Source organism: Triticum aestivum, chromosome 2D (assembly GCF_018294505.1).
Source record: "Triticum aestivum cultivar Chinese Spring chromosome 2D, IWGSC CS RefSeq v2.1, whole genome shotgun sequence".
In the NCBI taxonomy this organism is placed as follows: Eukaryota; Viridiplantae; Streptophyta; class Magnoliopsida; order Poales; family Poaceae; genus Triticum; species Triticum aestivum.
Window position 1 is genome coordinate 592,934,458 of NC_057799.1, and position 26,572 is coordinate 592,961,029.

At 45.1% G+C, this 26,572-nt stretch overlaps 2 protein-coding genes across 3 annotated transcripts; both read left to right on the plus strand.

Moving 5' to 3' along the window:
• The first annotated feature begins 4,068 nt into the window (after window positions 1-4,068).
• LOC123054784 (auxin response factor 11) lies at window positions 4,069-10,492 on the plus strand. Of its 2 annotated transcripts, none has more exons than XM_044478629.1 (14): window positions 4,069-4,500; window positions 5,205-5,574; window positions 5,679-5,777; window positions 5,884-5,940; window positions 6,064-6,219; window positions 6,317-6,401; window positions 6,514-6,604; window positions 7,121-7,285; window positions 7,367-7,486; window positions 7,826-7,901; window positions 7,982-8,117; window positions 8,232-9,589; window positions 9,705-9,895; window positions 10,035-10,492. In XM_044478629.1, exons 2-14 carry the CDS (start codon window positions 5,353-5,355, stop codon window positions 10,144-10,146), a joined length of 2,868 nt encoding a protein of 955 aa, XP_044334564.1. In that variant the 5' UTR covers window positions 4,069-4,500; window positions 5,205-5,352; the 3' UTR covers window positions 10,147-10,492. The 2 variants fall into 2 exon arrangements, with proteins under 2 accessions (XP_044334564.1, XP_044334565.1); XM_044478630.1 differs by having other exon boundaries at window positions 6,317-6,398.
• On the plus strand, window positions 10,336-13,637 carry LOC123056002 (peptidyl-prolyl cis-trans isomerase NIMA-interacting 1). Its single transcript, XM_044479780.1, has 3 exons — window positions 10,336-10,387; window positions 10,761-11,297; window positions 13,278-13,637. The coding sequence occupies exons 1-3, from the start codon at window positions 10,336-10,338 to the stop codon at window positions 13,400-13,402; spliced, it is 714 nt and encodes a 237-aa protein (XP_044335715.1). The 3' UTR covers window positions 13,403-13,637.
• The last annotated feature ends 12,935 nt before the right edge of the window (window positions 13,638-26,572 follow it).

Consider the following 26,572-nt stretch of genomic DNA (forward strand, 5'->3'; position numbering starts at 1 on the left):
AGCATTAGGAAATACTTGTTCAATAGCTCCTTGCATTGCCTTGTCCTGATCTGTAATTATCAATATAGGATGCTTGCCTCCCATAGCCATCAGGAATTGTTCAAACAACCAAGCAAACATGTCTTTTGTCTCATTGATAATGAATGCACAAGCAAACAAGTATGTGTTGCCGTGTGGGGATATTCCCACAAACGGTGCAAACGGTAAGTTGTACTTGTTTGTTAGGAATGTAGTGTCAAAACTGATGCAATCTCCAAAGATTTCATACATCATTCTTGACCTCACATCTGTCCAGAATAAGCTTCTCACTTTATTCTCTCCATCAAGCTCAAACGAGTAGCAAAAGCCATGATTTTCTGTTTGCTTCTTGTTGAACATTTGCACTACTTCCATCATGTCAGAGTTTGCGATGTCTCTGTTTATTTTTGCTGCATAGTTAGTGACATGTTTCTTTGTGTATGGTAGATGAGCCATTCCTCCTCTTATGTAAGCCAGGACAACAACAATCCTTCTTGTTTCAAGGTTTGTATGCTTCAAAACTTTTATCAAGCACTTCTCTTCATCCAACATGTACTTATGTGACCTGAAGAATCTACTGTTGGTGTTAACTCATGGTTGTATTATACTTGTTGTCTTGTGATTACCCATATGCCTCCTTTCTCAGATATGACCATCACAACTTTACAATCTGTTTTAGCAATGACTGTAGATTTTCTCATGGGCACTATGCATTCCTTCTCTATTTCTTTTGTCTTGACCCACTCGTTGCACTTCATAGTGATCCTTTTCACCTCATTGTTTCTTTTTTTGCTTGCTGTTCTTGAGATTGCTACTGTAGCAACTGAAAATCCTGCCACTTTCGAGTAGAAATTGAAATATTCCTGAGCTTCTTCCTTTGTTTTGAACTGCATGCCTAAATGCGGCTTGAAATTACCGCTAGTGTTCATCAGATTGCCCTCTGATGCAGCTTCTTGTTCATTTTGCAGGAATCTTTCAATGTATTCTTCACCGAGGAATTCATCGTCTCCTTCTTGTTCAAGTGAGTGTTCTGGTTCTTTTCTTTCTCCTTCTTCATTCATGCCTGTGCTTGAGTTCGTGTTAGCCGCTGCTCTGCTGGGATCAACATCTTGAGGCTCCTACAACATTTAGGGATTTTGTTTTAGTTACTTTCTTCTGAGATGTTCTCTGCACTTCTTTTATGTTCATCGTCTGTATTTCTGAATTTTCGTGGTGCGTACCTGTTGCAGATTCGTGTTGTAGAGCAGGTTTGTGTCCCAGGGATCGGATTCCCCCCCCCATCTTCGCTCGCTGGCATTTCGTGATGCAAGTCTGCCTCCAGTGTCTGCAAAGTAAGTTTAATGATTGTTAGTGCGCTTTCCTTCGGCATTTTCTTGCAATAGTTATTCAGCTGTTGTTTTGATTACATTGTCATCTCTTATTGTGATGAAACTGTCATTTGATTTGCTCCTGGAGTTTTCGTAGATAGTTTCGGCAATGTTCGTAGATCCATCTCCTGAATGTACCTGCAAGGTTCATCACAAGTTTTTTTACACATCACCTGAAATGTACTCGGTATTTTTTTATTTTTGATTCTTACCTTGTACATAATGTCGGAATGAAGGAGCACAGTGAAAGAAAATGTTTCCTGCATCATAATTGTGTTAGCTTTTTACCCTTTTATGTGTTTTAAACATATTCCCAAAGTTTTAGCAATTGTATCTCACAATTAGTATGAGTTCTTCGTATGACAATCTCATTAGATCCTCTTCAATTACTGCCCTCATCATGCTCCTCTCCTGTCACATTTTGGAAAGTAGAATGTCAGTTTAACATAATCATGAGCAACAAAGCATATAGTAAAGATGAAAGTATTTTTGTAATGTCTGCATGCTTCAATGTGTTATGTACTTTTGTGTTTCTATGCATTGGGTGAGGAGCAGGAGATAGTATGTGTGCGTACTGTATTTTTATAGGGGTTTTACACTGCATTTTACTAGGTACTTACAGTGATTTACAGTGCATTTTTACAGTGGATTTTTTACTGGGTACTTACATTGTAATTACCTAAGTACTTACAGTGGATTTACAGTGCATTTGTACTGGGTACTTACAGTGTAAAACCCTTAGGTTTACACTGGAATTTCTAGGGGTTTTACACTGTAAATTTCTAGGTAATTTTCACTGCAAGTCTGTATTTTACAGTCATATTTACTCTGTAACTTACAGTGCAATCTTCACTGAAAGTATGCATTTACAGTGTAAGTACATCACATTTGTGTATTGTTTTTTCTATGATTTACAGTGTAGATTACTGTGTTCTTTCAATGTAATTACATCATTTGTCTACATGTTTACACTGGAATTTATGGGGAATTTACATTGGAAATTTCTAGGTACAAGATTAGTTACATGGTGATTTGCACTGTAATTTTCTAGGATTTTACACTGGGAATTTGAACTAGGTTGCTGAATTTTTCTGAATGTTGATCTCTGGCTTGTAGGTGAAGGAAATTCCTTCAGTTTTTGTTCATGTAAGAGGTGAAGGGAGATGATGGTGAGGAGTTGGTGTAAGACTGTTTTGCTGACCTGCGGATTCTGTTGTTGATCTCCCTGCTGCTCCTCATCAGGGAGATGCCCCTCTCCCAATTTTGTGTTTGCTCTTCCTTCTTCTCCCCCTCCCCGCTGTGCCATGGCCGCCTCTCCCTTTCCCATGGGCGCGTCCCAGATCTGTTAGGTGAGGGGGAGGGGTGTGTATTGTGATATCTGTTCCAGTGCTTGAGGGGAAGGGGCGTGTATTGTGATATCTGTTCCAGTGCTTGAGGGGGAGGTTTTTTTTTCGAAACGGAGGGGGGGGGGGAGGGGGGTTTGGCCTTTGCGTGGGTTGCAAGTTGGTTGTGGTCCCTGATGAGGAGGGGGTTTGTTTGTGCAGGACGAACGGGCGAGATTTTCCTGCTAATACATGTGTAATGTGTTGATTGGTCAGAAAATTTGACTGTTTTCAAATTGAAAAACAGTCAGGCCCTCTTTGATTTGCAGGATTTTTAAAACGCGGGAATAGGGATAATACAGGATTTGAGTGGTATGTCCACTTGAATCCTATAGGATTAGCATAGAGTGTTTGATGCTACTGGAAAAATAAAGAAATTGAAAAAAGAGGTTGAAGTGGATGCTAGATTTCCAATGAAATGTAGTACACTTGATTCCATAGGAAAAAATCCTATAGAATTCAATCCCGTGAATCAAACGACAAACGTAGGAAAAAATCCAGGATTCTAACCCTCCAAAAGTCCCACGGAATTTCTTTGAATCAAAGGAGCCCTCAGATGTCAATTAGACAGTCCCTACAAAAATACTGTTCCAGTGCCCTGTCGTCATGGCATTGGGCAGTTGTCACGCAATGCCATACACTCGCTATCAAGCTGTGGACGTGACGTAGCCCGAGCGTATTACGAGTCTGTAAAATCCGCCCCAGTTTTGCGCGCCTTGGAAGGGTCACGTCGAAGCGGCACCTCGCTCGCGTCACAGGCGTAGCGCCCACGATTTGCCGCTGGAGCATCGCCGAAGTCCATGCATACATCCGCACATGAATCCCATCCAGAAAACCAGCGTCTCGCTCGCAAACCCAGCGGTCAGCAGCGCACATGCACACACACACACACACACACACACACACACACACACACACACACACACAAACTCGGCGGATTGGTGGCTGGTCGATAGCACGCCGGACAAGTGACGGCATCACCGCGTGCGCCGGACGGCGGCTAGACGTGGTGGTGTGATCTGTGATGGACGTACAACGAAATGGAGTAGTCCTACCATCCATCAGCAGGCAGAGCGGAGCAGTGCAGTGCAGCAGGTACGTTGGCGCGTGCGTACTCGGGCCACTGCTCCACGCCTCCCTCAGCTCGCTCGGCTGTGCCAGTGCCAATACGTACGTAGTCGCAGGCCAAGCCACAGGCGCGTACCAACACCACCTCCACCACCACGCCTCCCTCAGCTCTGCTCGGCTGCCCGGTGGCCAGTGGGGATCAAGCCAAAGGTGCTCGAATGAGGAATCAACGAAACCCTCGAAAGGTCGGCATCATTGTTGGCAAGGGAGGGAGAAGAAGCGCGCGCGCAGCAAAAGGCGCACACCGTATGTATGTATCATTGCCCTCTACTGCCCACTCTACCGCCCCGCCCAGGCCCATCCTACGCCCTACTACTGCTTCGCTCTACGCCGTACCGCCTCCACACCACTACCACCACCGCGGCCGGGGCTCCTCCGCTCCGCGCGTGCTCCCGGGCCTGCCTAGCACGCCTCCACTCCACCGCTTTGCCTTGCCTTTATCAGAGGCGGAGCGCCCCGCAGCCCCTGCCCGTCGCGCATTTGGCACCTGCCCCCTCCTCCTCTTTACACTCGCTCCGGCACTTGCACTTGCCCGTCCGTGCCTTCCTCCTCGGAGACATTGTTGGCGCTCTGCTCGCCCCCTCCCCGCGTGCCCGCCGGAGAAGGTAGGTTCTCGACCTCCTGCTTCTTCTATCTCGCTTCACCACTCGCAATACTAGTGGGTAGTGGCTTCGAATGGAATGCCGCCGGCCGGCGATCTCGATGCTTCTGCTCCCCCAGTCGGAGGTGCGGCGCCAGCCCCAGCCGGCGGCATTGCCCTTCTCCACACGGGTTCCGTTCACTGCACCTGCACCTGCATGGGCTTTCGTCCTCTTCTCCTTCCTGTGAAATGCCCCACACCTCGTCCCTCGCCTGCTTCAGGGACTAGTTCTAGCGATCCCATAGGATGGGGGCCTCCTTGTTCCGTGGTTCGACCCCACGCCATGCTCGACCTCGCAGGAGAGGGGACGGCATTCCGTCGAGCACCTAAGCTGGGCTAGTGTGCGAGTATAGCAAGATTCCCAGCGCCATTTTACTCTGCCCCCTAGCTCCAGCCCCTGTCGGCCCTCGGCTCCCGCGTCGCGTGACTGAAAACACAAAAGCCGCCTTCTTTCTCGGGAAAGTGAGGGAGAGGCGGGTTTTTAGCCAGCCATAGCCATACGGACCCGACCCGAGCTCTCTCTCTAGCTTGCTACTACTAGCTCGCCATTCCGAACGCATTTTTTGGGGCCTTCTTGTTCCCCTTTGCCTACATAACCCTGCCCCGCCTGCTTGCTTGCTTGCTCACACATTGACAGATATCCTCTGCTTCTCTTGCGACGACCTGCAGGCACTCTGATTCCCGAGAATCTGTGATTGATTCATCAATGCCGAAGTCTGGCTGAGCTGCTCGTCTGACGGTCGTGAATCCAGCTCCAGCTCCGTTCAGCAGCGGTTCTTCAGCGTCGTCTTCGTTTGGATTTGGTCGGGGGAGACAGATGGCGGCGGCCTCGCAGGAGAAGCAGCAGCAGCTGCTGCCGACGTTCGGCGTGCTGAGGAACGCGGCGGCGCTGCTCGACGAAATGCAGCTCATGGGGGAGGCGCAGGGCGCCAAGAAGGTGATCAACTCGGAGCTCTGGCACGCCTGCGCCGGCCCGCTGGTGTGCCTGCCGCAGCGCGGCAGCCTCGTCTACTACTTCCCCCAGGGCCACAGCGAGCAGGTCCGTCTGAATCCTTCTACTGCACCAACAGTCCTGCTCTGTTCATCTGGTTCAGATCACTTGACTTCATACATGGAATGCTGAAGTTTTTCTTGATCTGGCAGGTCGCGGCCACCACCAAGAAGACGCCCAACTCCCGCATCCCCAACTACCCGAGCCTGCCGTCGCAGCTGCTGTGCCAAGTCCACAACATCACCATGCATGTAAGATTACTTGGTTCATCGTCAGGTTCAGGTGTAGGGGTTAGTGGCCTTATGCATTACCATTACCCCTGATGGATGCTTGACTGCTTGTTTTTTGTTTTCACAGGCTGACAAGGACACCGATGAGGTCTATGCACAGATGACTCTGCAACCAGTAAACTCTGTAAGTACTGTCGGAAATGGAGCTTGGGTGAAAAATTCACAACATGCTGAACTGCATTTTTTCTACAGTGTTGACTGAATGTGTAAAACTGTCAACCTGATTCCAAGATTCTGTCAATTTCAGGAAACCGACGTGTTCCCGATCCCGTCTCTCGGCAGCTATGCCAAGAGCAAGCATCCCGCGGAGTATTTCTGCAAGAATTTGACCGCGAGCGACACGAGCACGCACGGCGGGTTCTCGGTGCCGCGAAGAGCCGCAGAGAAGCTGTTCCCACAGCTGGTATATATCAGCATCTTGTCCACATTTTCATTTATCTACTTGGTTACTCTTTGTGAGTGCCTCAGCTCATACATAGGTTATGTCTTTGGACTTGCAGGATTACTCGATGCAACCTCCTAATCAGGAGCTTATCGTGCGAGATTTGCATGACAACATGTGGACATTCCGTCACATTTATCGTGGTAGGGTCGAATGCTGTTTGACTTGCTTTTAAATTGTTCATTCAAGGGTACATAATTTGGGTGTCCTGGGTCCCTGTCTTCTAAAAGTTTCTTCACTTGGTGCTACTTACAGGACAGCCAAAGCGACATCTTCTAACGACTGGATGGAGTCTGTTTGTCGGCGCGAAACGGCTTAAAGCAGGGGATTCTGTCTTATTTATCAGGTATATATATGGACCCAACTTGCATGATAGTATGTATGTTTGGGATCTTAACCAAATGCATCTTGCACTACTGCATCTGAAAAGGTTCAGACTTATGGTATTGGTGTGAACTCTTAATTATTGGATGGAAAGAACCATACGGATTATGGAGACAATTCCTGCATTCAACTGCCATCATATTTCGGGGCTACAAAGTTGGTCACAGTGTAGAATCAATCTCAAATGATGTCCATGTTATTAAGATGTAACAAATGTACCATAATCCATTACTTATTGGTCTTTCTACTATCTGTTTATAGACATTTCCAACTTGCTGAATTCAATTTTTTCATGCACCCGTAGCTGTACTTAACTTACACATTTAAGCTACCCTGATTAGTGCTATAATGCTATGTGACACAGACACCAAACCTTTACTCAATCAGACTGGAAACAACTTATATTACCTTGAAGATTTCCACTCGGTGAATTTGTGAGAGTCGAACGTCCATTCCTGACAAAAGTTACTGGTTTCAGGGATGAGAAGTCACAACTACTTGTGGGTGTTAGGCGTGCCACCAATCAGCAAACGGCATTGTCATCTTCGGTTCTGTCCACTGATAGTATGCACATAGGTGTTCTGGCTGCGGCAGCTCATGCTGCATCAAGCGGTAGTTCATTTACCATTTACTACAATCCTAGGTACAAATCTTTCTCTATCTCCATTTTGCCTGGTTTACTGGTGGCATGTTTAACATATATACGCTCTTGAAATCTCTTCAGGACGAGCCCGTCGCCGTTTGTAGTTCCCGTTGCAAGGTACAATAAGGCCAACTATATCCAGCAATCTGTTGGCATGAGAATGGCTATGATGTTTGAGACAGAGGAATCAAGCAAGCGCAGGTTTGTCCACTAACTAGAACTAAATACTTTGTCATAGGCAGATAGCATATTTTTTCTGCTTTTGATTTGATGCTCTGTATTCTTCTCCAGTAAAATGCAACTGATATCTGAAGGCAATATATACTGTTATGCTTTCAAGTTTAAATTACTTGTTCTGCAAATCTTTCTCGCTTTCATCTCTGAGAAAAATGACCATATCAAGCCACCTCTACAATAATGAGTAGTAGTATAATGCAATATACCATTCACGGATGAAGGTTTAGCACCATCTTTCAATGTGTATATGCTCGGTGAAGTTGTTCTGCATCATATCTGAATAAAAATTGATCTGTTTGACAGATACACTGGTACAATCGTGGGAGTTAGCGATTCTGATCCGATGAGATGGCCCAACTCCAAATGGCGCAATTTGCAGGTGCCTTGCTTTCCTTCCAAAAAACTTGAATGAACCTGCCTATCATCATGTGGCCCTCCTAATATACTTTGCATCAACAGATTGAATGGGATGAACATGGATACGGAGAAAGACCCGAGCGTGTGAGCATATGGGACATTGAAACTCCGGAGAACACTATAGTGTTCCCTTCTGCATCATTGAATTCGAAGCGACAATGCCTGCCTGGTTATGGAGGTACTTCTCAACCATGCTTTATTAATTGCAGTACCTGGGGTAGTGACTGAATCTGCAAATATTTGTTGTATCATTTTGTAAGTTGGATACTAACTCTTTTTTCTTTATTCGCAGTACCTGGGCTAGATATTGCATCTGTAAATATGTCACCATTTCAGAGGGCACCTGGAAATCCATATGGTAACTTGCAGCACATGCCCGCTGTTGGATCAGAATTGGCCATGATGATGTTTCTGAATCAATCTGGCCAAAACATGGGGACTCCACTCAGTTGTCACCAGTCCTCTTATTCTAGTATTATTCAAAATGTCAAGCAAAACTACATGCCTCCTTCAACATTTGGTCATCCCATTGGTTCAATAAAGCCAGAAAGCATGCCTTCCAATGAAGCCCAGCAGCAGCAGCTGCATGCTCCTAAGATGCAGAGAGGCGATTCGGAAAGCTGTGAAGTTCAGCCTGCCGCTGATTCAGTTTCTGCGTCGGAGCTACATGTTGCAGGAAGAGAGCCAAGAAACACAGATAAATATCCAAGTCAAAGCATTTCAGAGCAAAATGGCAAGGGTGAGCCTAGAGTCAAGCCTCGGAGGAGCAAGAAAGGCTCATCTCGCAAAACCATTTCAGAGAATTCTGAACTTTCTTCGGCACCTTCACGGATTTGCGACGACCAACAGCATGTTTCAGAAGCAGAACTAGTCAGTTGTGACACCAAACATGTTAACTGTGGTAACAATGAAGGTTCATCTGGTGCACTTACTCATGGTGATTTTGCTGGGCAGCTGCAGTGTCAGCAGGTCGAACAAAATGAACTAGTGTCACCACCAAAGTTGGAATCATCAATATCACCTGATGGAGGGAAGTCAGTCAACTCATTTCCCAACCAGGCGTCTTTTTCGCAGTTCTTTGATGGTCTGGATTGGATGGTTCAGCCTCCCAATTACCAAGACTCCAATGGCATTCAGTCAGTTAGTGCATCAGAGAACATCTTCAGTCCATCTGCTAATATAGGTTCCACAATAAATACTGATACTCTGGAGACTTTTCAGAACTCTTGCCTCTCAGACTGCTTCCCCAATTCCATACAAGACTTCATCGGCAGCCCGGATCTGCATTCGCTAACATTTCTGTCACCTGAGATGCAAAATCTGGATGTGCACCACGACGGAAGTAACGTACCGAGCACATCCAACTCATATGTACAAATGAGCTTCTCTGAAGAAGATAGTGGAAATCACATGGAATCCATGCAAAGAGGAATGAATAACATCTCCTCATGCTCTCAACCGCAGACTACTGAGGGCTTTAATCTGGGGATGTACTCGAAGTTGCCAAGTTTGAAGGAGTCCCAAGTTCTGTCTCTGCCAGAGATCCATAACAGTTCCAGGGGGACATCGTCTTGCAGCATGGATGCCGCAGAGTACAGCATCGGCCGAAGTGCGAAGCCGATGAAACCACCGGTGCGGACATACACAAAGGTATGGTACTACAACACTTCTAAGTAGGCAGCATTTGCTGAAACTTCTTTGATAATGAGGTAGTGACTTCAAACTTTTGCTATGCTTATTTTATCTTCTGATCCATGACATGCAGGTTCAAAAGCTAGGATCCGTCGGAAGATCCATCGATGTCACACGGTATAGGGATTACCGTGAGCTGAGATCAGCCATCGCGTCAATGTTTGGGCTCCAGGGGAAACTCGAGCATCCTGCGAGTTCAGACTGGAAGCTAGTGTACGTCGATTACGAAAATGACGTGCTTCTCGTCGGCGACGATCCGTGGGAGTAAGTATATTGGCAGCTTTCCATCGATTTCATGACAAAATCCATCACACCATATCCCTTGGGTTCATCCATTTCCAAATGTAGTAGTAGTTCTTAGGAATTCTTCACTCACTATGTGTGCTTCCCTGAATCTTGGCAGGGAATTCATCAACTGCGTCCGATGCATCCGGATCCTATCGCCTTCGGAGGTACAGCAGATGAGCGAGAACGGCATGCAAGTCTTGAATGACTGCATCCAGGCAGACCAGTAGGCCAACTCACTGATCAGGATGCGTCTGGAAAATCAAAATAAAGCAGAGAGCAGGATTTAAGCTAGATTGCTGTTCTGAACACAGTAGTGCCTTCCTTAGTTGACCGTAGGCTGATTTTCTGACAGTGTATTTTGGTAGGGGATTTAGATTTATTACCGGCGTTTTGTGTGGTGTTATCATCTTTCCCAAATGCTGAAGAACCCCCAGGCAGTTTGCTGTGTGATTGCTACTTCCAGTGCTTGTTTGCCATGATGCGCTTTATAGAGAGAGCCTGATGTGTCAACACCAGTGTAAATGTTAGGGCTGTTGGATTTTGTTTTGTTAATTGTAGATTTATTTACAACTAGTTTCAGTGATGTGGATCTTGGTTGGCAGCGCTGGATTTGTGGTTGACAAATGCTATGCAAATAGGGCTTTTTTCTCGTACCTGGATCTGGATCTGGCGCTACATTCTTTGTGGTCGCCTCATGTGTCGTTTTCGTTAGTACTCTCTTCGTCCGGGAATACTTGTCGGACAAATAGATGTATCTAGACGTAGAGAATATAAAAATTCAGAATGTTTGTGTTCCCAAAATTGGTCAGGCAGACAGTTTAAGGTTGAGGTCGAGGTCAAGCCTCCTCGTGCTATAATAATGGGCTCGGCGACCCTGACGACAGACCAAGAAGAGCTTCAGAAACGGAAACCGAAATCCAAACCCCCGACCCACCCAAGCGTCTCCGCTCCTCGGCCCGCCGCGACGCCAAGATAGGGACCGACGCCCCTGCCCCCGCCCCGGCCGCGGCCCGGAAGCGGCCGGGCGGGCAGGACGCGGCCGCGGCCGCCGACAGCAAGCGCCGCCGCGCGGAGCACCCCTCCTCCGGCTCCCGCGACCGCAACCCCCACCACCGGCCGCAGCAGAAGCCGGGGGACGAGGGCAAGGGGAAGAGGGAGACGATGCGGGCGTCGCACATCCTGATCAAGCACGAGGGGTCCCGGCGCAAGGCCTCGTGGCGGGACCCCGACGGCGTCGCCATCTCCGCCACCACCCGCGACGACGCCGCCGACCTCGCCCGCGCCCTCCGCGACCAGATCGCCGCCGGGGAGCTCCAGTTCGACGCCGCCGCCCGCGACAACTCCGACTGCAACTCCGCCAAGCGCGGCGGCGACCTCGGTCAGTGCCTCCCCCCTCCCTCCTCCCCGCCCGCCCGATTTGCTGCTCTGTGTGTATGTGCTGCTGCTATGGATGTGTGGATTTGCTTCCGGGTGTGGCCAATTTTGGGGGTGTCGGTGGCGCCTGGTGTGTGGAATGCCGATCAGAATCGGCAAAACCAGCTTGCGTGGCGTGTTACATAACCTGGATATGTTGGCTAGTCCCATACAGCCTCACTGGAGTGCTGCTGCATCTGACTGAGAGATGTGCACTATAATTCAGGCAATAATCTGAGTTGTTATGCAGGAGTAGCTTCAATTGTGTGCAACAGTGCATGAATGCCAGATGTTTCCTCTTCAACTCTTGAAGCATTCTACAAGTTCTTTTGGCTTTTAGCCCCACTATAAGGCGGTTTGTTGTCAGTACCCATGTCTGTTATATTTTAACTGACCAATTAGTATATCTCTCTTATCCAAGCTTAGTCCACCATAAGGTGGTTCGTTGTTGGCACCCAAGTCTGTTGTATTCGAACTGGCCAATTGATATCTCTCTGTTATCTAATCTTAGTCCACTATAAGGCGGTTCGTTGTTGGCACCCAAGTCTGTTGTATTTGAACTGACCAATTAATATCTCTCTGTTATCTAATCTTAGTCCACTATAAGGCGGTTCTTAGTCGGTACCCAAGTGTGTCGTTTGAACTGACCAATTAATATCTCTCTGTTTCTGTTATAATTTTTTTGTTGTCCGTTGAACCTCCAGTAATTAGGTAACTACTTATATCCACTAGAACGAATAACGGTCGCGTTAACCAACACAGGATGATTTACTCCAGTTAGTTCCCTAATTTGTTCTTTCTATGAGTTTTGTTAATAATGGGCTAAGGTTTCCTTGTTTTCTCTGATTTTTGGTTGCCTGCAACTATATGTAAAACCTGGTGCACACTTTATGTATGCTTAATCCCAATGTTCAGGCTGCCTTTTGAGCCTGCCTTAGCCAGTTCATTTTTTTGCTAAGATTCCTACCTGTATGAATATTGTGGAATGTTGCAGGGACAACACACGCCTGTGGGACACACCACAGTACACTATAAAGACGTGGTGATATATTATTTTTCCTAAAACTAGAAGCTGACCAACTGAACATGATGACATGTTTAAATTGTACAGTATCTCATAGTTGCTCTGTCCAAAGTTACAGCATGCTTCTCTGCAGTACCTTTCTATAATTGATAATTTCCTAGGGTTATCGAATCATCGATTTTGGAACATCAAATGGGACAATTGAGCACCATTATGAGCAGAACGTTGAAAAAAAATTAAGTCGACCAACCAGGCACTAGCACCCAGTGGCATTGTTCTAAAGAAGTACGACGGGCACCAGCCAGTCAGTCCCCGGCGCGTAAACAAATTCCACCTCATGCAGGTGTCGAACCCTGGTGGGCGTGTTGGCACTGGAGCACCCTCAGAGTGACGTTCAGTTTCTCAAATATGTTCTTATTGTGTTGACATATTTGCACCGCCTGCACCCAGTATCCACAAGGGACTAAAATCATGAAAATTAGCACGCATCACTATAGTGTATTCTTGCTGGCGCGGTATTTTTTCTAGTGTTCTTAATGAACTGCATCTTACATTGCTAAGAAATGTGAATTGCTCTAGGCCTTTTCAGGTAAACTCTATTTTGCATGGGAGTATGGGATGAAACATCTGTACAACGTAGACAATCCCTGCATTAAAATGCTATCATATTTAGGGGATGAGTCTAGAATCTGTTTCGCCTTTATTTACGTTATTTGGATGCTGTAATGAAGGAAGGACATGTGCATCAGATTGTTATGTCTTTGTCTTTTTCTGCGACAAACTCGTGCTCTTTCCAGTTTCTACTAGTTCATTACTGTCTTCTATTGTACCCCTGATGCTTCAATTCAGTCATTCTCTTTATGATTCAAAAATTCGTTCATAATCAGGCCTAACTTAGCGTTTCACGATTTATGGCCGTAGGTCCATTCGAGAAGGGCAAGATGCAGAAGCCTTTCGAGAAGGCGGTGATTGCTCTGAAGGTGGGGGACATGAGCGACGTGGTTGATACTGAGAGCGGGGTGCACATCATCTTGAGGACCGGGTGACAGCGCCCGTGAAAGCTCTGTCGATCCATATGAGATTGGCTTGAAACATTGCGCGTTCTCTTAAGCAGAGACCTTTTGTCATTTAACTTGCATTGTAACAGTGCTGACTGCAAAGCTACTATGGGATTGGTTGTATGCCAGGATTAGACGTCGGTGGTGCTTGTGTTGTCTCGATAATGTTACAGCTTTTGAGTGAAATTCAGTTGTTATTTAAGGTTTAAGTGTTGAACAGTCATTTCGAGTCCAGCCACTTTCTCATTCACATATCCCTCTAGCTTTGCGTTTACCTTGACCACTGCACTTGTCTGGGGAAGATCACTAGCGAACAGAAGCAACAACTAAAACAGAGGAAATGACAACCACAACAGTAAGTAGTATCCTTCTAGCTTTGCAGTTCACACCATAAGATAGTAATACGAATCAACGAAAAGAAAACGATCTCTGCCAGCCGAGACTGCTGCCAAAAGAATCAAAATCGCAGCAGAATACCACCTATTCCGTCAAAAAACAATTCAAATCATGCATGAGAAAAAGGAGGAGAACACCCACTAATAAAGAAAACTTATGGGCGGTAAATCATAGCAGCAAGAGGGTAAAAAATGGAGGTTCATCAAACTATTCCGTGATCATGTTTTGGCAGGGCACCCATACATCACACGTTCAGCATTCACCAAATTTGATTAGACATATGCGTGGAATATTCGGAAAACGAGTGTGTCAGCTGGTGAGTTCTGGGGACCGAAAAGAAGAGTTCCATATCAACATGGCTCTGTGCAAAGAGGTTAAGGGCCAATTCTTTTGAATGCAACGCAATATAGGGCTTGTTTTTTTAGGAGATTGTAGGGTTTGTTGGTGCTCCACAAACTGTATCATTGGCGAGAAACAATTACAGAAGAAACCACCTTACTTGCTGCACAAATATAAATATGTATTTGCATGTTAGCTAGAAGAAAACATATAGTTATCATGTTTTCTTGCAGACTCAAGACATAGTTCCTTTAGCAGTATGCATCTGTAGCATCTAGACTAGCATCTGTTTTGTAAAGCTTATGAATCATCAAAATAAATAAAACCAACGATGTGAGCAAGTATAGCCGAGTCCAGACGGCCGTTTCCGATTGACGTGTGATCGATACTGCATGATAGTGTAAATGCTATCGCGTGTAGCCCCAAGTGTAGACCCTCTGTGATGTTGGTGCGAACAAGCCCATATGCCTTGTCAATTATCATAATCTTGGCGCTCATAAGCACTATGAATAGGAACAACCAACAACATACTTCTCTCTATGAAGCCGCCACATCACTTTTCATGTACTTGAGTAGCAGTTCCTTGATTGTGAGCATAATAACACAAACTGCTTAGTTCAACATTGCATTTCTAGTGATGGGGTTACTTAATCTTCCAGGATAACTATCGGGCGATGGTTGCGGGAGAACTATCACTTGTTTATACTAAATTTTTGTATTTCTTTATAATTCACTTTCTCGACACACAATATTAACAACTATATTTCATAAATTAACCACATAACATTGTAGCTAAATATTAAAATGCAATATTCTTACTATGTAAGTAGAATCTAATTCTTCAACAATATGCTTGGAAAATATTTTTAAGATGTTTTTAATATGCCAAGCTTGGAGGAGGTGCCGCGGTATTTTACATCGTTATTATTTTCTTTTATCACAATCTTTAGTAATATGAGTTTATAGTTCAAAATATTATATTGCAAAGTGTTCTATTTGCTCCTTTGGAGCAATATATCAATGTATTCATTGGTGCGAGACTATATAATAAAGAGATGGCGTGAGACCGCGCTTTGCTTTTCGTTATTACATATGCTAATACTACAACTCAATCTTATAGAATTATCTAGAGGGAGGTCATGACTTTACATTGGAGGTTTGATAATTAAAAATTATTGAAATTTAACAAATAAGCATTGATAAGTTACATAATTCTGATTTTTTGTTGGCTGCAACTATATGTAAAACCCGGTGCACAATTTATGTATGTTTAATCCCAATGTTCAGGCTGTCTTGTGAGCCTGCCTTCATTTACGTTATTTGGATGCTATAATGAAGGAATGCCATGTTGCATTAGACCATTAAGGCTTGTCTTTTTCTGTGACAAACTCGTAGTCTTTCCAGTTGCCACTTGTTCATTACCATCTTCTCTTGTATCCATGGTGCTTGCATTCTTATATTTTGTTTTATGATTCAAAATTTCATCCATGATCAGGCCTAGCTTCGGGTTTCACAATTTATGGCCATAGGTCCATTCAAGTGGGGCAAAATGCAGAAGCCTTCCGAGAAGGCGGTGATTGGTCTGAAAGTAGGGGAGATGAGCGACATGGTTGGTACTGAGAGCGGGGTGCACATCCTCTTGAGGACTGGGTGACAACATCCGTGGGAGCTGTGTCGATCCATATGAGATTGGTTTGAAACATCGCGGGTTCTATTAAGCAGAGACCTTTTGTTTTTCACTGACCTCATGCAGGTGTCGGACCCTGGTGGGTGGGTTGGCGCTGGTGCACCCCCACCAACCAAGTGACGTCCAGTTTCTCAAATATGTTCTTATTGTGTTGACATATTTGCACTGCATGCGCCCAGCATCCAGAAGGGACTAAAATCATGAAAATAGCACACATCACTACATTGTTTTCTTGCCGGTGCAGTATTTTTTTCTGGTTTTCTCAACCAACCACATCTTACAATGCTAAGAAATGTGAATTGCTCTAGGCTTGTTCAGGTAAACTCTATTTTGCATGGGAGTATGGGATGAACCATCTGTACTACGTAGACAATCCCTGCATCCAAATGCTATCATATTTTGGGGATGCAAAATCATTAATCCAGAATATGTTTTCCCTTTATTTACGTTAGTGGGGTGCTGTAATGAAGGAATGGCATGTGCATCAGACCGTCACGTCTTGTCTTTTTCTGCAACAAACTCGTGGTCTTTCCAGTTTCCACTAGTTCATTACTCTCTTCTCTTGTATCCATGATGCTTGCATTCTTACATTATGTTCTTTGATTCAAAATTTCATCCATGGTCGGGCCTAACTTTGGGTTTCACGATTTATGGTCGTAGGTCCATTCGAGAAGGGCAAAATGCAGATGAAGGAAATATGAACTAGAGGCAATAATAAAGTTGTTATTTATATTTCCTTATATCATGATAAATGTTTATTATTCATGCTAGAATTGTATTAACCGGAAACTTAGTACATGTGTGAATACATAGACAAACAGAGTGTCACTAGTATGCCTCTACTTGACTAGCTCGTTGAATCAAAGATGGTTAAGTTTCCTAGCCATAGACATGAGTTGTCATTTGATTAACGGGATCACATCATTAGAAAATGGTGATTGACTTGACCCATTCCGTTAGCTTAGCACTTGATCGTTTAGTATGTTGCTATTGCTTTCTTCATGACTTATACATGTTCCTATGACTATGAGATTATGCAACTCCCAAATACCGGAGGAACACTTTGTGTGCTACCAAACGTCACAACGTAACCGGGTGATTGTAAAGGTGCTCTACAGGTGTCTCCGATGGTACTTGTTGAGTTGGCATAGATCGAGATTAGGATTTGTCACTCCGATCGTCAGAAAGGTATCTCTGGGCCCTCTCGGTAATGCACATCACTATAAGCCTTGCAAGCAATGCAACTAATGAGTTAGTTATGGGATGATGTATTACGGAACGAGTAAAGAGACTTGCCGGTAACGAGATTGAACTAGGTATTGAGATACCGACGATCGAATCTCGGGCAAGTAACATACCGATGACAAAGGGAACAACGTATGTTGTTATGCGGTTGACCGATAAAGATCTTCGTAGAATATGTAGGAGCCAATATGAGCATCCAGGTTCCGCTATTGGTTATTGACCGTAGACGTGTCTCGGTCATGTCTACATAATTCTCGAACCCGTAGGGTCCGCACGCTTAACGTTCGGTGACGATCGGTATTATGAGTTTACGTGTTTTGATGTACCGAAGGTAGTTCAGAGTCCCGGATATGATCACGGACATGACGAGGAGTCTCGAAATGGTCGAGACATAAAGATCGATATATTGGAAGCCTATATTTGGACATCAGAATAGTTCCGGGTGAAATCGGGATTTTACCGGAGTACCGGGAGGTTACCGGAACCCCCCGGTAAGTGTATGGGCCTTATTGGGCCATAGTGGAGAGAGAGAGGAGACCAGGGCAGGCCGCGCGCCCCCTCTCCCTCTGGTTCGAATTGGACTAGGAGGGGGCGGCGCCCCCCTTTCCTTCCTTCCTCTCTCCCCCTTCCTTCTCTCCTAGTCCAACTAGGGAAGGGGGGGGGGGAATCCTACTCCCGGTGGGAGTAGGACTCCTCCAGGGCGCGCCATAGAGGGCCGGCCCTCCCCCCTCCTCCACTCATTTATATACGTGGCCAGGGGGCACCCCATAGACACAAAAGTTGATCATTGATCTTTTAGCCGTGTGCGGTGCCCCCCTCCACCATAATCCACCTCGGTCATATCGTAGCGGTGCTTAGGCGAAGCCCTGCGTCGGTAGCATCATCATCATCGTCATCACGCCGTCGTGCTGACGGAACTCTCCCTCGAAGCTCTGCTGGATCGTGAGTTCGTGGGACGTCACCGAGCTGAACGTGTGCTGAACTCGGAGGTGCCGTGTGCTCGGTACTTGGATCGGTCGGATCGTGAATACGTACGACTACATAAACCGCGTTGTCATAACGCTTCCGCTTACGGTCTACGAGGGTACGTGGACAACACTCTCCCCCTCGTTGCTATACATCACCATGATCTTGCGTGTGCGTAGGATTTTTTTTAAATTACTACATTCCTCAACAGTGGTATCAGAGCCAGGTTTATGCGTAGATGTTATATGCATGAGTAGAACACAAGTGAGTTATGGGCGATACAAGTCATACTGCTTACCAGCATGTCATACTTTGATTCGGTGGTATTGTTGGATGAAGCGGTCCGGACCGACATTACGCGTACGCTTACGCGAGACTGGTTCTACCGACGTGCTTCGCACACAGGTGGCTGGCGGGTGTCAGTTTCTCGAGTGTGGCTACGCCCGGTCCTTGTGAAGGTTAAAACGGCACATACTTGACGAAATATCGTTGTGGTTTTGATGCGTAGGTAAGAACGGTTCTTGCTCAGCCCATAGCAGCCACGTAAAACTTGCAACAACAAAGTAGAGGACGTCTAACTTGTTTTACAGGGCATGTTGTGATGTGATATGGTCAAGACATGATGCTAAATTTTATTGTATGAGATGATCATGTTTTGTAACAGAGTTATCGGCAACTGGCAGGAGCCATATGGTTGTCGCTTTATTGTATGAAATGCAATCGCTATGTAGTTGCTTTACTTTATCACTAAGCGGTAGCGATAGTCGTAGAAGAAATAGTTGGCGAGACGACAACGATGCTACGATGGAGATCAAGGTGTCGCGCCGGTGACGATGGTAATCATGACGGTGCTTTGGAGATGGAGATCAAAGGCACAAGATGATGATGGTCATATCATATCACTTATATTGATTGCATGTGATGTTTATCCTTTATGCATCTTATTTTGCTTAGATCGACGGTAGCATTATAAGATGATCTCTCACTAAATTTCAAGGTATAAGTGTTCTCCCTGAGTATGCACCGTTGCGAAAGTTCGTCGTGCCGAGACACCACGTGATGATCGGGTGTGATAAACTCTACGTTCACATACAACGGGTGCAAGCCAGTTTTGCACATGCAGAATACTCGGGTTAAACTTGACGAGCCTAGCATATGCAGATATGGCCTCGGAACACTCGAGACCGAAAGTTCGAGCGTGAATCATATAGAAGATATGATCAACATAGTGATGTTCACCATTGAAAACTACTCCATCTCACGTGATGATCGGACATGGTTTAGTTGATATGGATCACGTGATCACTTAGATGATTAGAGGGATGTCTATCTAAGTGGGAGTTCTTAAGTAATATGATTAATTGAACTTTAATTTATCATGAACTCAGTCCTGATAGTATTTGCATAACTATGTTGTACATCAATAGCTCGCGATGTAGCTCCCCGTTTATTTTTGATATGTTCCTAGAGAAAAATAAGTTGAAAGATGATAGTAGCAATGATGCAGACTTGGTCCGTGATCTGAGGATTATCCTCATTGCTGCATAGAAAAATTATGTCCTTGATGCACCGCTAGATGACAGATCTATTGCAGGAGCAGATGCAGACGTTATGAACGTTTGACAAAGCTCGGTATGATGACTACTTGATAGTTTAGTGCACCATGCTTTACGGCTTAGAACCGGGACTTCAAAAACGTTTTAAAAGCCACGGAACATATGAGATGTTCCAAGAGTTGAAATTGGTATTTCAGACTCATGCCCGTGTTAAGAGGTATGAGACCTCTGACAAAGTACTTTGCATACAAGATGGAGGAGAATAGCTCAGCTAGTGAGCATGTGCTCAGAATGTCTGAGTACTACAATCACTTGAATCAAGTGGGAGTTAATCTTCCAGATAAGATAGTGATTGACAGAGTTCTCTAGTCACTATCACCAAGTTACTAGAATTTCGTGATGAACTATAATGTGCAAGGGATAACGGGAATGATTCCCAAGATCTTCGCACTGAAATCGGCGAAGGTAGAAATCAAGAAAAAACATCAAGTGTTGATGGTTGGCAAGACCACTAGTTTCAAGTAAAAGGGCAAGGGAAAGAAAGGGAACTTCAAGAAGAATGGCAAGCAAGTTGCCACTCCCATGAAGAAACCCAAAGCTGGACCCAAGCCTGAAACTGAGTGCTTCTACTGCAAATAGAAATGGTCACTGGAAGTGGAGCTGCCCTAGATACTTGGCGGATAAGAAGGATGGCAAAGTGAACAAAGGTATATTGGATATACATGTTATTGATGTGTATTTTACTAGTGTTTATAGCAACCCCTCGGTATTTGATACTAGTTCAGTTGCTAAGAGTAGTAACTCAAAACGGGAGTTGCAAAATAAACAGAGACTAGTTAAGGGCGGGGTGATGATGTGTGTTGGAAGTGGTTCCAAGATTGATAAGATCACCATCACACACTCCCTTTACTTTCGGGATTAGTGTTGAACCTAAATAAGTGTTATTTGGTGTTTGCGTTGAGCACGAATATGATTTGATCATGTTTATTGCAATACGGTTATTCATGTAAGTTAGAGAATAATTATTATTCTGTTTACATGAATAAAACCTTCTACGGTCATACACTCAATATAAGCGGTTTATTGAATCTCGATCGTAGTGATACACATATTCATAATATTGAAGCCAAAAGATGAAAAGTTAATAATGATACTGCAACTTATTTGTGGCACTGCCGTTTAGGTCTTATTGGTATAAAGCGCATGAAGAAACTCCATGCTGATGGGCTTTTGGAATCACTTGATTATGAATCACTTGATGCTTGCGAACCATGCCTCATGGGCAAGATGACTAAAACTCTGTTCTCCGGAACAATGGAGCGAGCAACTGACTTATTGGAAATAATACATACTGATGTATACGGTCCGATGAGTGTTGAGGCTCGCGGCGGGTATCGTTATTTTTTGACCTTTACAGATGATTTTAGCAGATATGGGTATATCTACTTGATGAAACATAAGTCTGAAACATTTGAAAAGTTCAAAGAATTTCAGAGTGAAGTGGAAAATCATCGTAACAAGAAAATAAAGTTTCTACGATCTGATCGCGGAGACGAATATTTGAGTTACGAGTTTGGTCTTCATTTGAGACAATGTGGAATAGTTTCGCAACTCACGCCACCTGGAACACCACAGCGTAATGGTGTGTCCGAACGTCGTAACCGTACTTTATTAGATATGGTGCAAACTATGATGTCTCTTACCGATTTACCACTATCGTTTTGGGGTTATGCATTAGAGACAACTGCATTCACGTTAATAGGGCACCATCTAAATCCGTTGAGACGACACCATATGAACTGTGGTTTGGTAAGAAACCAAAGTTGTCGTTTCTTAAAGTTTGGGGTTGCGATGCTTATGTGAAAAAGTTTCATTCTGATAAGCTCAAACCCAAATCAGAGAAATGTGTCTTCATAGGATACCCAAAGGAGACAGTTGGGTACACCTTCTATCACAGATCCGAAGGCAAGACATTTGTTGCTAAGAATGGATCCTTTCTAGAGAAGGAGTTTCTCTCAAAAAAAGTGAGTGGGAGGAAAGTAGAACTTGATGAGGTAATTATACCTGCTCCCGAATTGGAAAGAAGTTCATCACAGAAATCAGTTCTAGTGATGCCTACACCAATTAGTGAGGAAGTTAATGATGATGATCATGAAACTTCAGATCAAGTTACTACCAAACCTCGTAGGTCAGCCAGAATAAGGTCCGCACCAGAGTGGTACGGCAATCCGGTTCTGGAGGTCATGTTACTTGACCATGACGAACCTACGAACTATGAGGAAGCGATGATGAGCCCAGATTCCGCGAAATGGCTTGAGGCCATGAAATCTGAGATGGGATCCATGTATGAGAAAAAAGTGTGGACTTTGGTTGACTTGCCCGATGATCGGCAAGCCATAGAAAATAAATGGATCTTCGAGAGGAAGACGGACGCTGATAGTAGTGTTACTATCTACAAAACTAGACTTGTCGAAAAAGGTTTTGACAAAGTTCAAGGTGTTGACTACGATGAGATTTTCTCACTCGTAGCGATGCTTAAGTCTGTCCGAATCATGTTAGAAAATTGCCACATTTTATGAAATCTGGCAAATGGATGTCAAAACTACATTCCTTAATGGATTTCTTAAAGAAGAGTTGTATATGATGCAACCAGAAGGTTTTGTCAATCCAAAAGACGCTAACAAAGTGTGTAAGCACCAGTGATACATTTATGGACTGGTGCAAGCATCTCGGAGTTGGAATGTACGCTTTGATAGTGTGGTCAAAGCATATAGTTTTATACATACTTGCGGTGAAGCCTGTATTTACAAGAAAGTGAGTGGGAGCACTACAACCTTTCTGATAAGTATATGTGAATGACATATTGTCGATCAGAAATGATCTAGAATTTTCTGGAAAGCATAAAGGAGTGTTTGAAAGGAGTTTTCAAAGAAAGACCTCGGTGAAGCTGCTTACATATTGAGCATCAAGATCTATAGAGATAGATCAAGACGCTTGATAAGTTTTTTCAATGAGTACATACCTTGACAAGTTTTTGAAGTAGTTCAAAATGGAACAGTCAAAGAAAGAGCTCTCGCATGTGTTCCAAGGTGTGAAGTTGAGTAAGACTCAAAGCCCGACCACGACAGAAGATAGAGAGAGAATGAAAGTCATTCCCTATGCCTCAGCCATAGGTTCTATAAAGTATGTCATGCTGTGTACCAGACCTATTGTATACCCTGCCCTGATTTTGGCAAGTGAGTACAATTTTGATCTTGGAGTAGATCACTGGAATGCCGTCAAAATTATCCTTAGAAGACTAAGGAAATATTCCTCGGTTATGGAGGTGATAAAGAGTTCGTCGTAAAGAGTTACGTCGATGCAAGCTTTTACACCGATCTGGATGAGTCTAAGTCACAATCCGGACACATATTGAAAGTGGGAGCAATTAGCTAGAGTAGATCCGTGCAGAGCATTGTAGACATAGAAATTTGAAAAATACATACGGATCTGAATTTGGCAGACCCGTTGACTAAACTTCTCTCACAAGCAAACATGATTATACCTTAGTACTCTTTGGGTGTTAATCACATGGCGATGTGAACTAGATTACCGACTCTAGTAAACCCTTTGAGTGTTGGCCACATGGTGATGTGAACTATGGATATTAATCACATGGTGATGTGAACTATTGGTGTTAAATCACATGGCGATGTGAACTAGATTATTGACTCTAGTGCAAGTGGGAGACTGAAGGAAATATGCCCTAAAGGCAATAATAAAGTTGTTATTTATATTTCCTTATATCATGATAAATGTTTATTATTCATGCTAGAATTGTATTAACCGGAAACTTAGTACATGTGTGAATACATAGACAAACAGAGTGTCACTAGTATGCCTCTACTTGACTAGCTCGTTGAATCAAACATGGTTAAGTTTCCTAGCCATAGACATGAGTTGTCATTTGATTAACGGGATCACATCATTAGAGAATGATGTGATTGACTTGACCCATTCCGTTAGCTTGGCACTTGACCGTTTAGTATGTTGCTATTGCTTTCTTCATGACTTATACATGTTCCTATGACTATGAGATTATGCAACTCCCGAATACCGGAGGAACACTTTGTGTGCTACCAAATGTCACAACGTAACTGGGTGATTATAAAGGTGCTCTACAGGTGTCTCCGATGGTACTTGTTGAGTTGGCATAGATCGAGATTAGGATTTGTCACTCCGATTGTCGGAGAGGTATCTCTGGGCCCTCTCGGTAATGCACATCACTATAAGCCTTGCAAGCAATGCAACTAATGAGTTAGTTGTGGGATGATGTATTATGGAACGAGTAAAGAGACTTGCCGGTAACGAGATTGAACTAGGTATTGAGATACCGACGATCGAATCTCGGGCAAGTAACATACCGATGACAAAGGGAACAACGTATGTTGTTATGCGGTTTGACCGATAAAGATCTTCGTAGAATATGTAGGAGCCAATATGAGCATCCAGGTTCCGCTATTGGTTATTGACCGGAGACGTGTCTCGGTCATGTCTACATAGTTCTCGAACCCGTAGGGTCCGCACGCTTAACGTTCGGTGACGATCCGTATTATGAGTTTATGTGTTTTGATGTACCGAAGGTAGTTCGGAGTTCCGGATATGATCACGGAAATGACGAGGAGTCTCGAAATGGTCGAGACATAAAGATCGATATACTGGAAGCCTATATTTGGACATCGGAATAGTTTCGGGTGAAATCGGGATTTTACCAGAGTACCGAGAGGTTATCGGAACCCCCCGGTAAGTGTATGGGCCTTATTGGGCCATAGTGGAGAGAGAGAGAGAGAGGAGACCAGGGCAGGCCGTGCGCCCCCTCTCCCTCTGGTCCGAATTGGACTAGGAGGGGGGCGGCGCCCCCCTTTCCTTCCTCCCTCTCTCCCCCTTCCTTCTCTCCTAGTCCAACTAGGGAAGGGGGGGATCCTACTCCCATCGGGAGGACTCCTCCAGGGCGCGCCATAGAGGGCCGGCCCTCCCCCCTCCTCCACTCCTTTATATACGTGGCCAGGGGGGCACCCCATAGACACACAAGTTGATCATTGATCTTTTAGCCGTGTGCGGTGCCCCCCTCCACCATAATCCACCTCGGTCATATCGTAGTGGTGCTTAGGCGAAGCCCTGCGTCGTTAGCATCATCATCACCATCATCACGCTGTCGTGCTAACGGAACTCTCCCTCGAAGCTCTGCTGGATCGTGAGTTCGTGGGACGTCACCGAGCTGAACGTGTGCTGAACTCGGAGGTGCCATGTGTTCGGTACTTGGATCAGTCGGATCGTGAAGACGTACGACTACATCAACCGCGTTGTCATAACGCTTCCGGTTACGGTCTACGAGGGTACGTAGACAACACGCTCCCCCTTGTTGCTATACATCACCATGATCTTGCGTGTGCGCAGGATTTTTTTTGAAATTAGTACGTTCCCCAATAGCAGAAGCCTTTCGAGAAGGGCAAGATGCAGAAGCCTTTCGAGAAGGCAGTGATTGGTCTGAAAGTGGGGGATATAAGCGACTTGGTTGATACTGAGAGTGGGGTGCATATTATCTTGAGGACCGGGTGACAAGGTCAGGGAAGCTCTGTCGATCCATATGAGATTGGTTTGAAACATTGTGCGTTCTCTTAAGCAGATACCTTTTGTTTTTAACTTGCATTGTCACAGTGCTGACTGCAAAGCTACTATGGGATTGGTTGTATGCCAGGATTAGACGTTGGTGGAACTTGTGTTGTCTCTATAATGTTACAACTTTTGAGTGAAATTCGGTTGTTATTTAAGGTTTACCTGTTGAACAGTTGATTCGAGTCCAACCACTTTCCCATTCGCAGATCCCATTAGCTTTGCATAGACCCTGACCACTGCATTTGTCTGGGCAAGATCACTAGCGAACAGAATCATTGATGGATCTGGCGCCTAGTGCTGACGTTTGGTTGTTGGTGGTCTCCGCAAGGTGCGGTTGGCTCCGGCGGCTTGTCGTGCTTCTTCGTCTTTTGAAGGGTTCGATGGTGGTGGTGGTTGGTTGTCGTCTTATTGTAGGGATGTGCTCAAACTCCGGGTGAGAACCCTGCATCGACTATGTCGATGCCGGCGGTAACGACGTCTATGGACATCGTTTTCCTTGCAGGAGGTGCCGTTGTGGAGCTCTAGCACCTACAATACTTTGCTTTGTGGTCTCCGGGTGAAAACCTAAGATCGGGCTTGCGGGATCGGATGGCGATGTTGTGTCCTCGACAACACTACCTCCTTGGAGGCGTCGTCTTGGACACCCAAACGACGGCTTCAGTTACTACATCCGGTTGAGGGTGGTTTGCGTGGTGGTGGTGGTGTGGCCTGCTCAGGACCGAGGGTGGTGTGTTCTTCTTCAGGTGTTTCTCTTCGGTTGTCCTACGTGTGGTCTCCGGCCTGCTTCTTTGCATGCTCATGACCCTGTTCTGTTGAGGCGAGCCTCGGGCTCTTGGTCTCGTCTTGGCTCATCTTTGCTCAATGACGACGCAATGACGCCTCCCCGACTTTCTAATCGTCTTGAACATCCGTGGCGGAGCTCTCAGTCAAGGTTCGTGTTAAGAGTTGGCACTCGTTGATTGTGGATGCTCCTCTGTTGTGCCGTGGGGTTTGATACGCACGCCGGTGCGGTGCGTTAGGCTGTTTGTAGAGTCTTGGTATTGTGATCCCTCGATGCACCCCTCATCTACCTGGTCTTGTTAGTTTGCTAACTAGGTCTTTCCTTATGCTGGGCGTCATGTTCCTCTCCTTTTCTTGTAACACTTGTTACTTGTCTGGTTTTCGGCTCGGGTTTCCTCATAAACATGGTCAATTTGTTAAGGTTTTCGATCCGGTTTTCCTTATAAACTGGATCACTCTCCTGGCATTATGGCCACTTTGAGCAATATATTCAGGTGGAGGGAATCCTCCCCTGGTGATTCTAAAAAAACTAGC

What these genes read in the sequence shown, in the direction of transcription:
- LOC123054784 (XM_044478629.1), top strand. Translation starts at nt 5,353, where the DNA reads ATGGCGGCGGCCTCGCAGGAGAAGCAGCAGCAGCTGCTGCCGACGTTC. An exon ending in TCCACAACATCACCATGCAT is followed by an intron (nt 5,778 to 5,883) that starts GTAAGATTACTT and finishes TTGTTTTCACAG; the next exon opens with GCTGACAAGGACACCGATGA. An exon ending in ATGCCTGCCTGGTTATGGAG is followed by an intron (nt 8,118 to 8,231) that starts GTACTTCTCAAC and finishes CTTTATTCGCAG; the next exon opens with TACCTGGGCTAGATATTGCA.
- LOC123056002 (XM_044479780.1), top strand. Translation starts at nt 10,336, where the DNA reads ATGCTGAAGAACCCCCAGGCAGTTTGCTGTGTGATTGCTACTTCCAGT. An exon ending in GATTGCTACTTCCAGTGCTT is followed by an intron (nt 10,388 to 10,760) that starts GTTTGCCATGAT and finishes GTCGAGGTCAAG; the next exon opens with CCTCCTCGTGCTATAATAAT. An exon ending in CAAGCGCGGCGGCGACCTCG is followed by an intron (nt 11,298 to 13,277) that starts GTCAGTGCCTCC and finishes TTATGGCCGTAG; the next exon opens with GTCCATTCGAGAAGGGCAAG.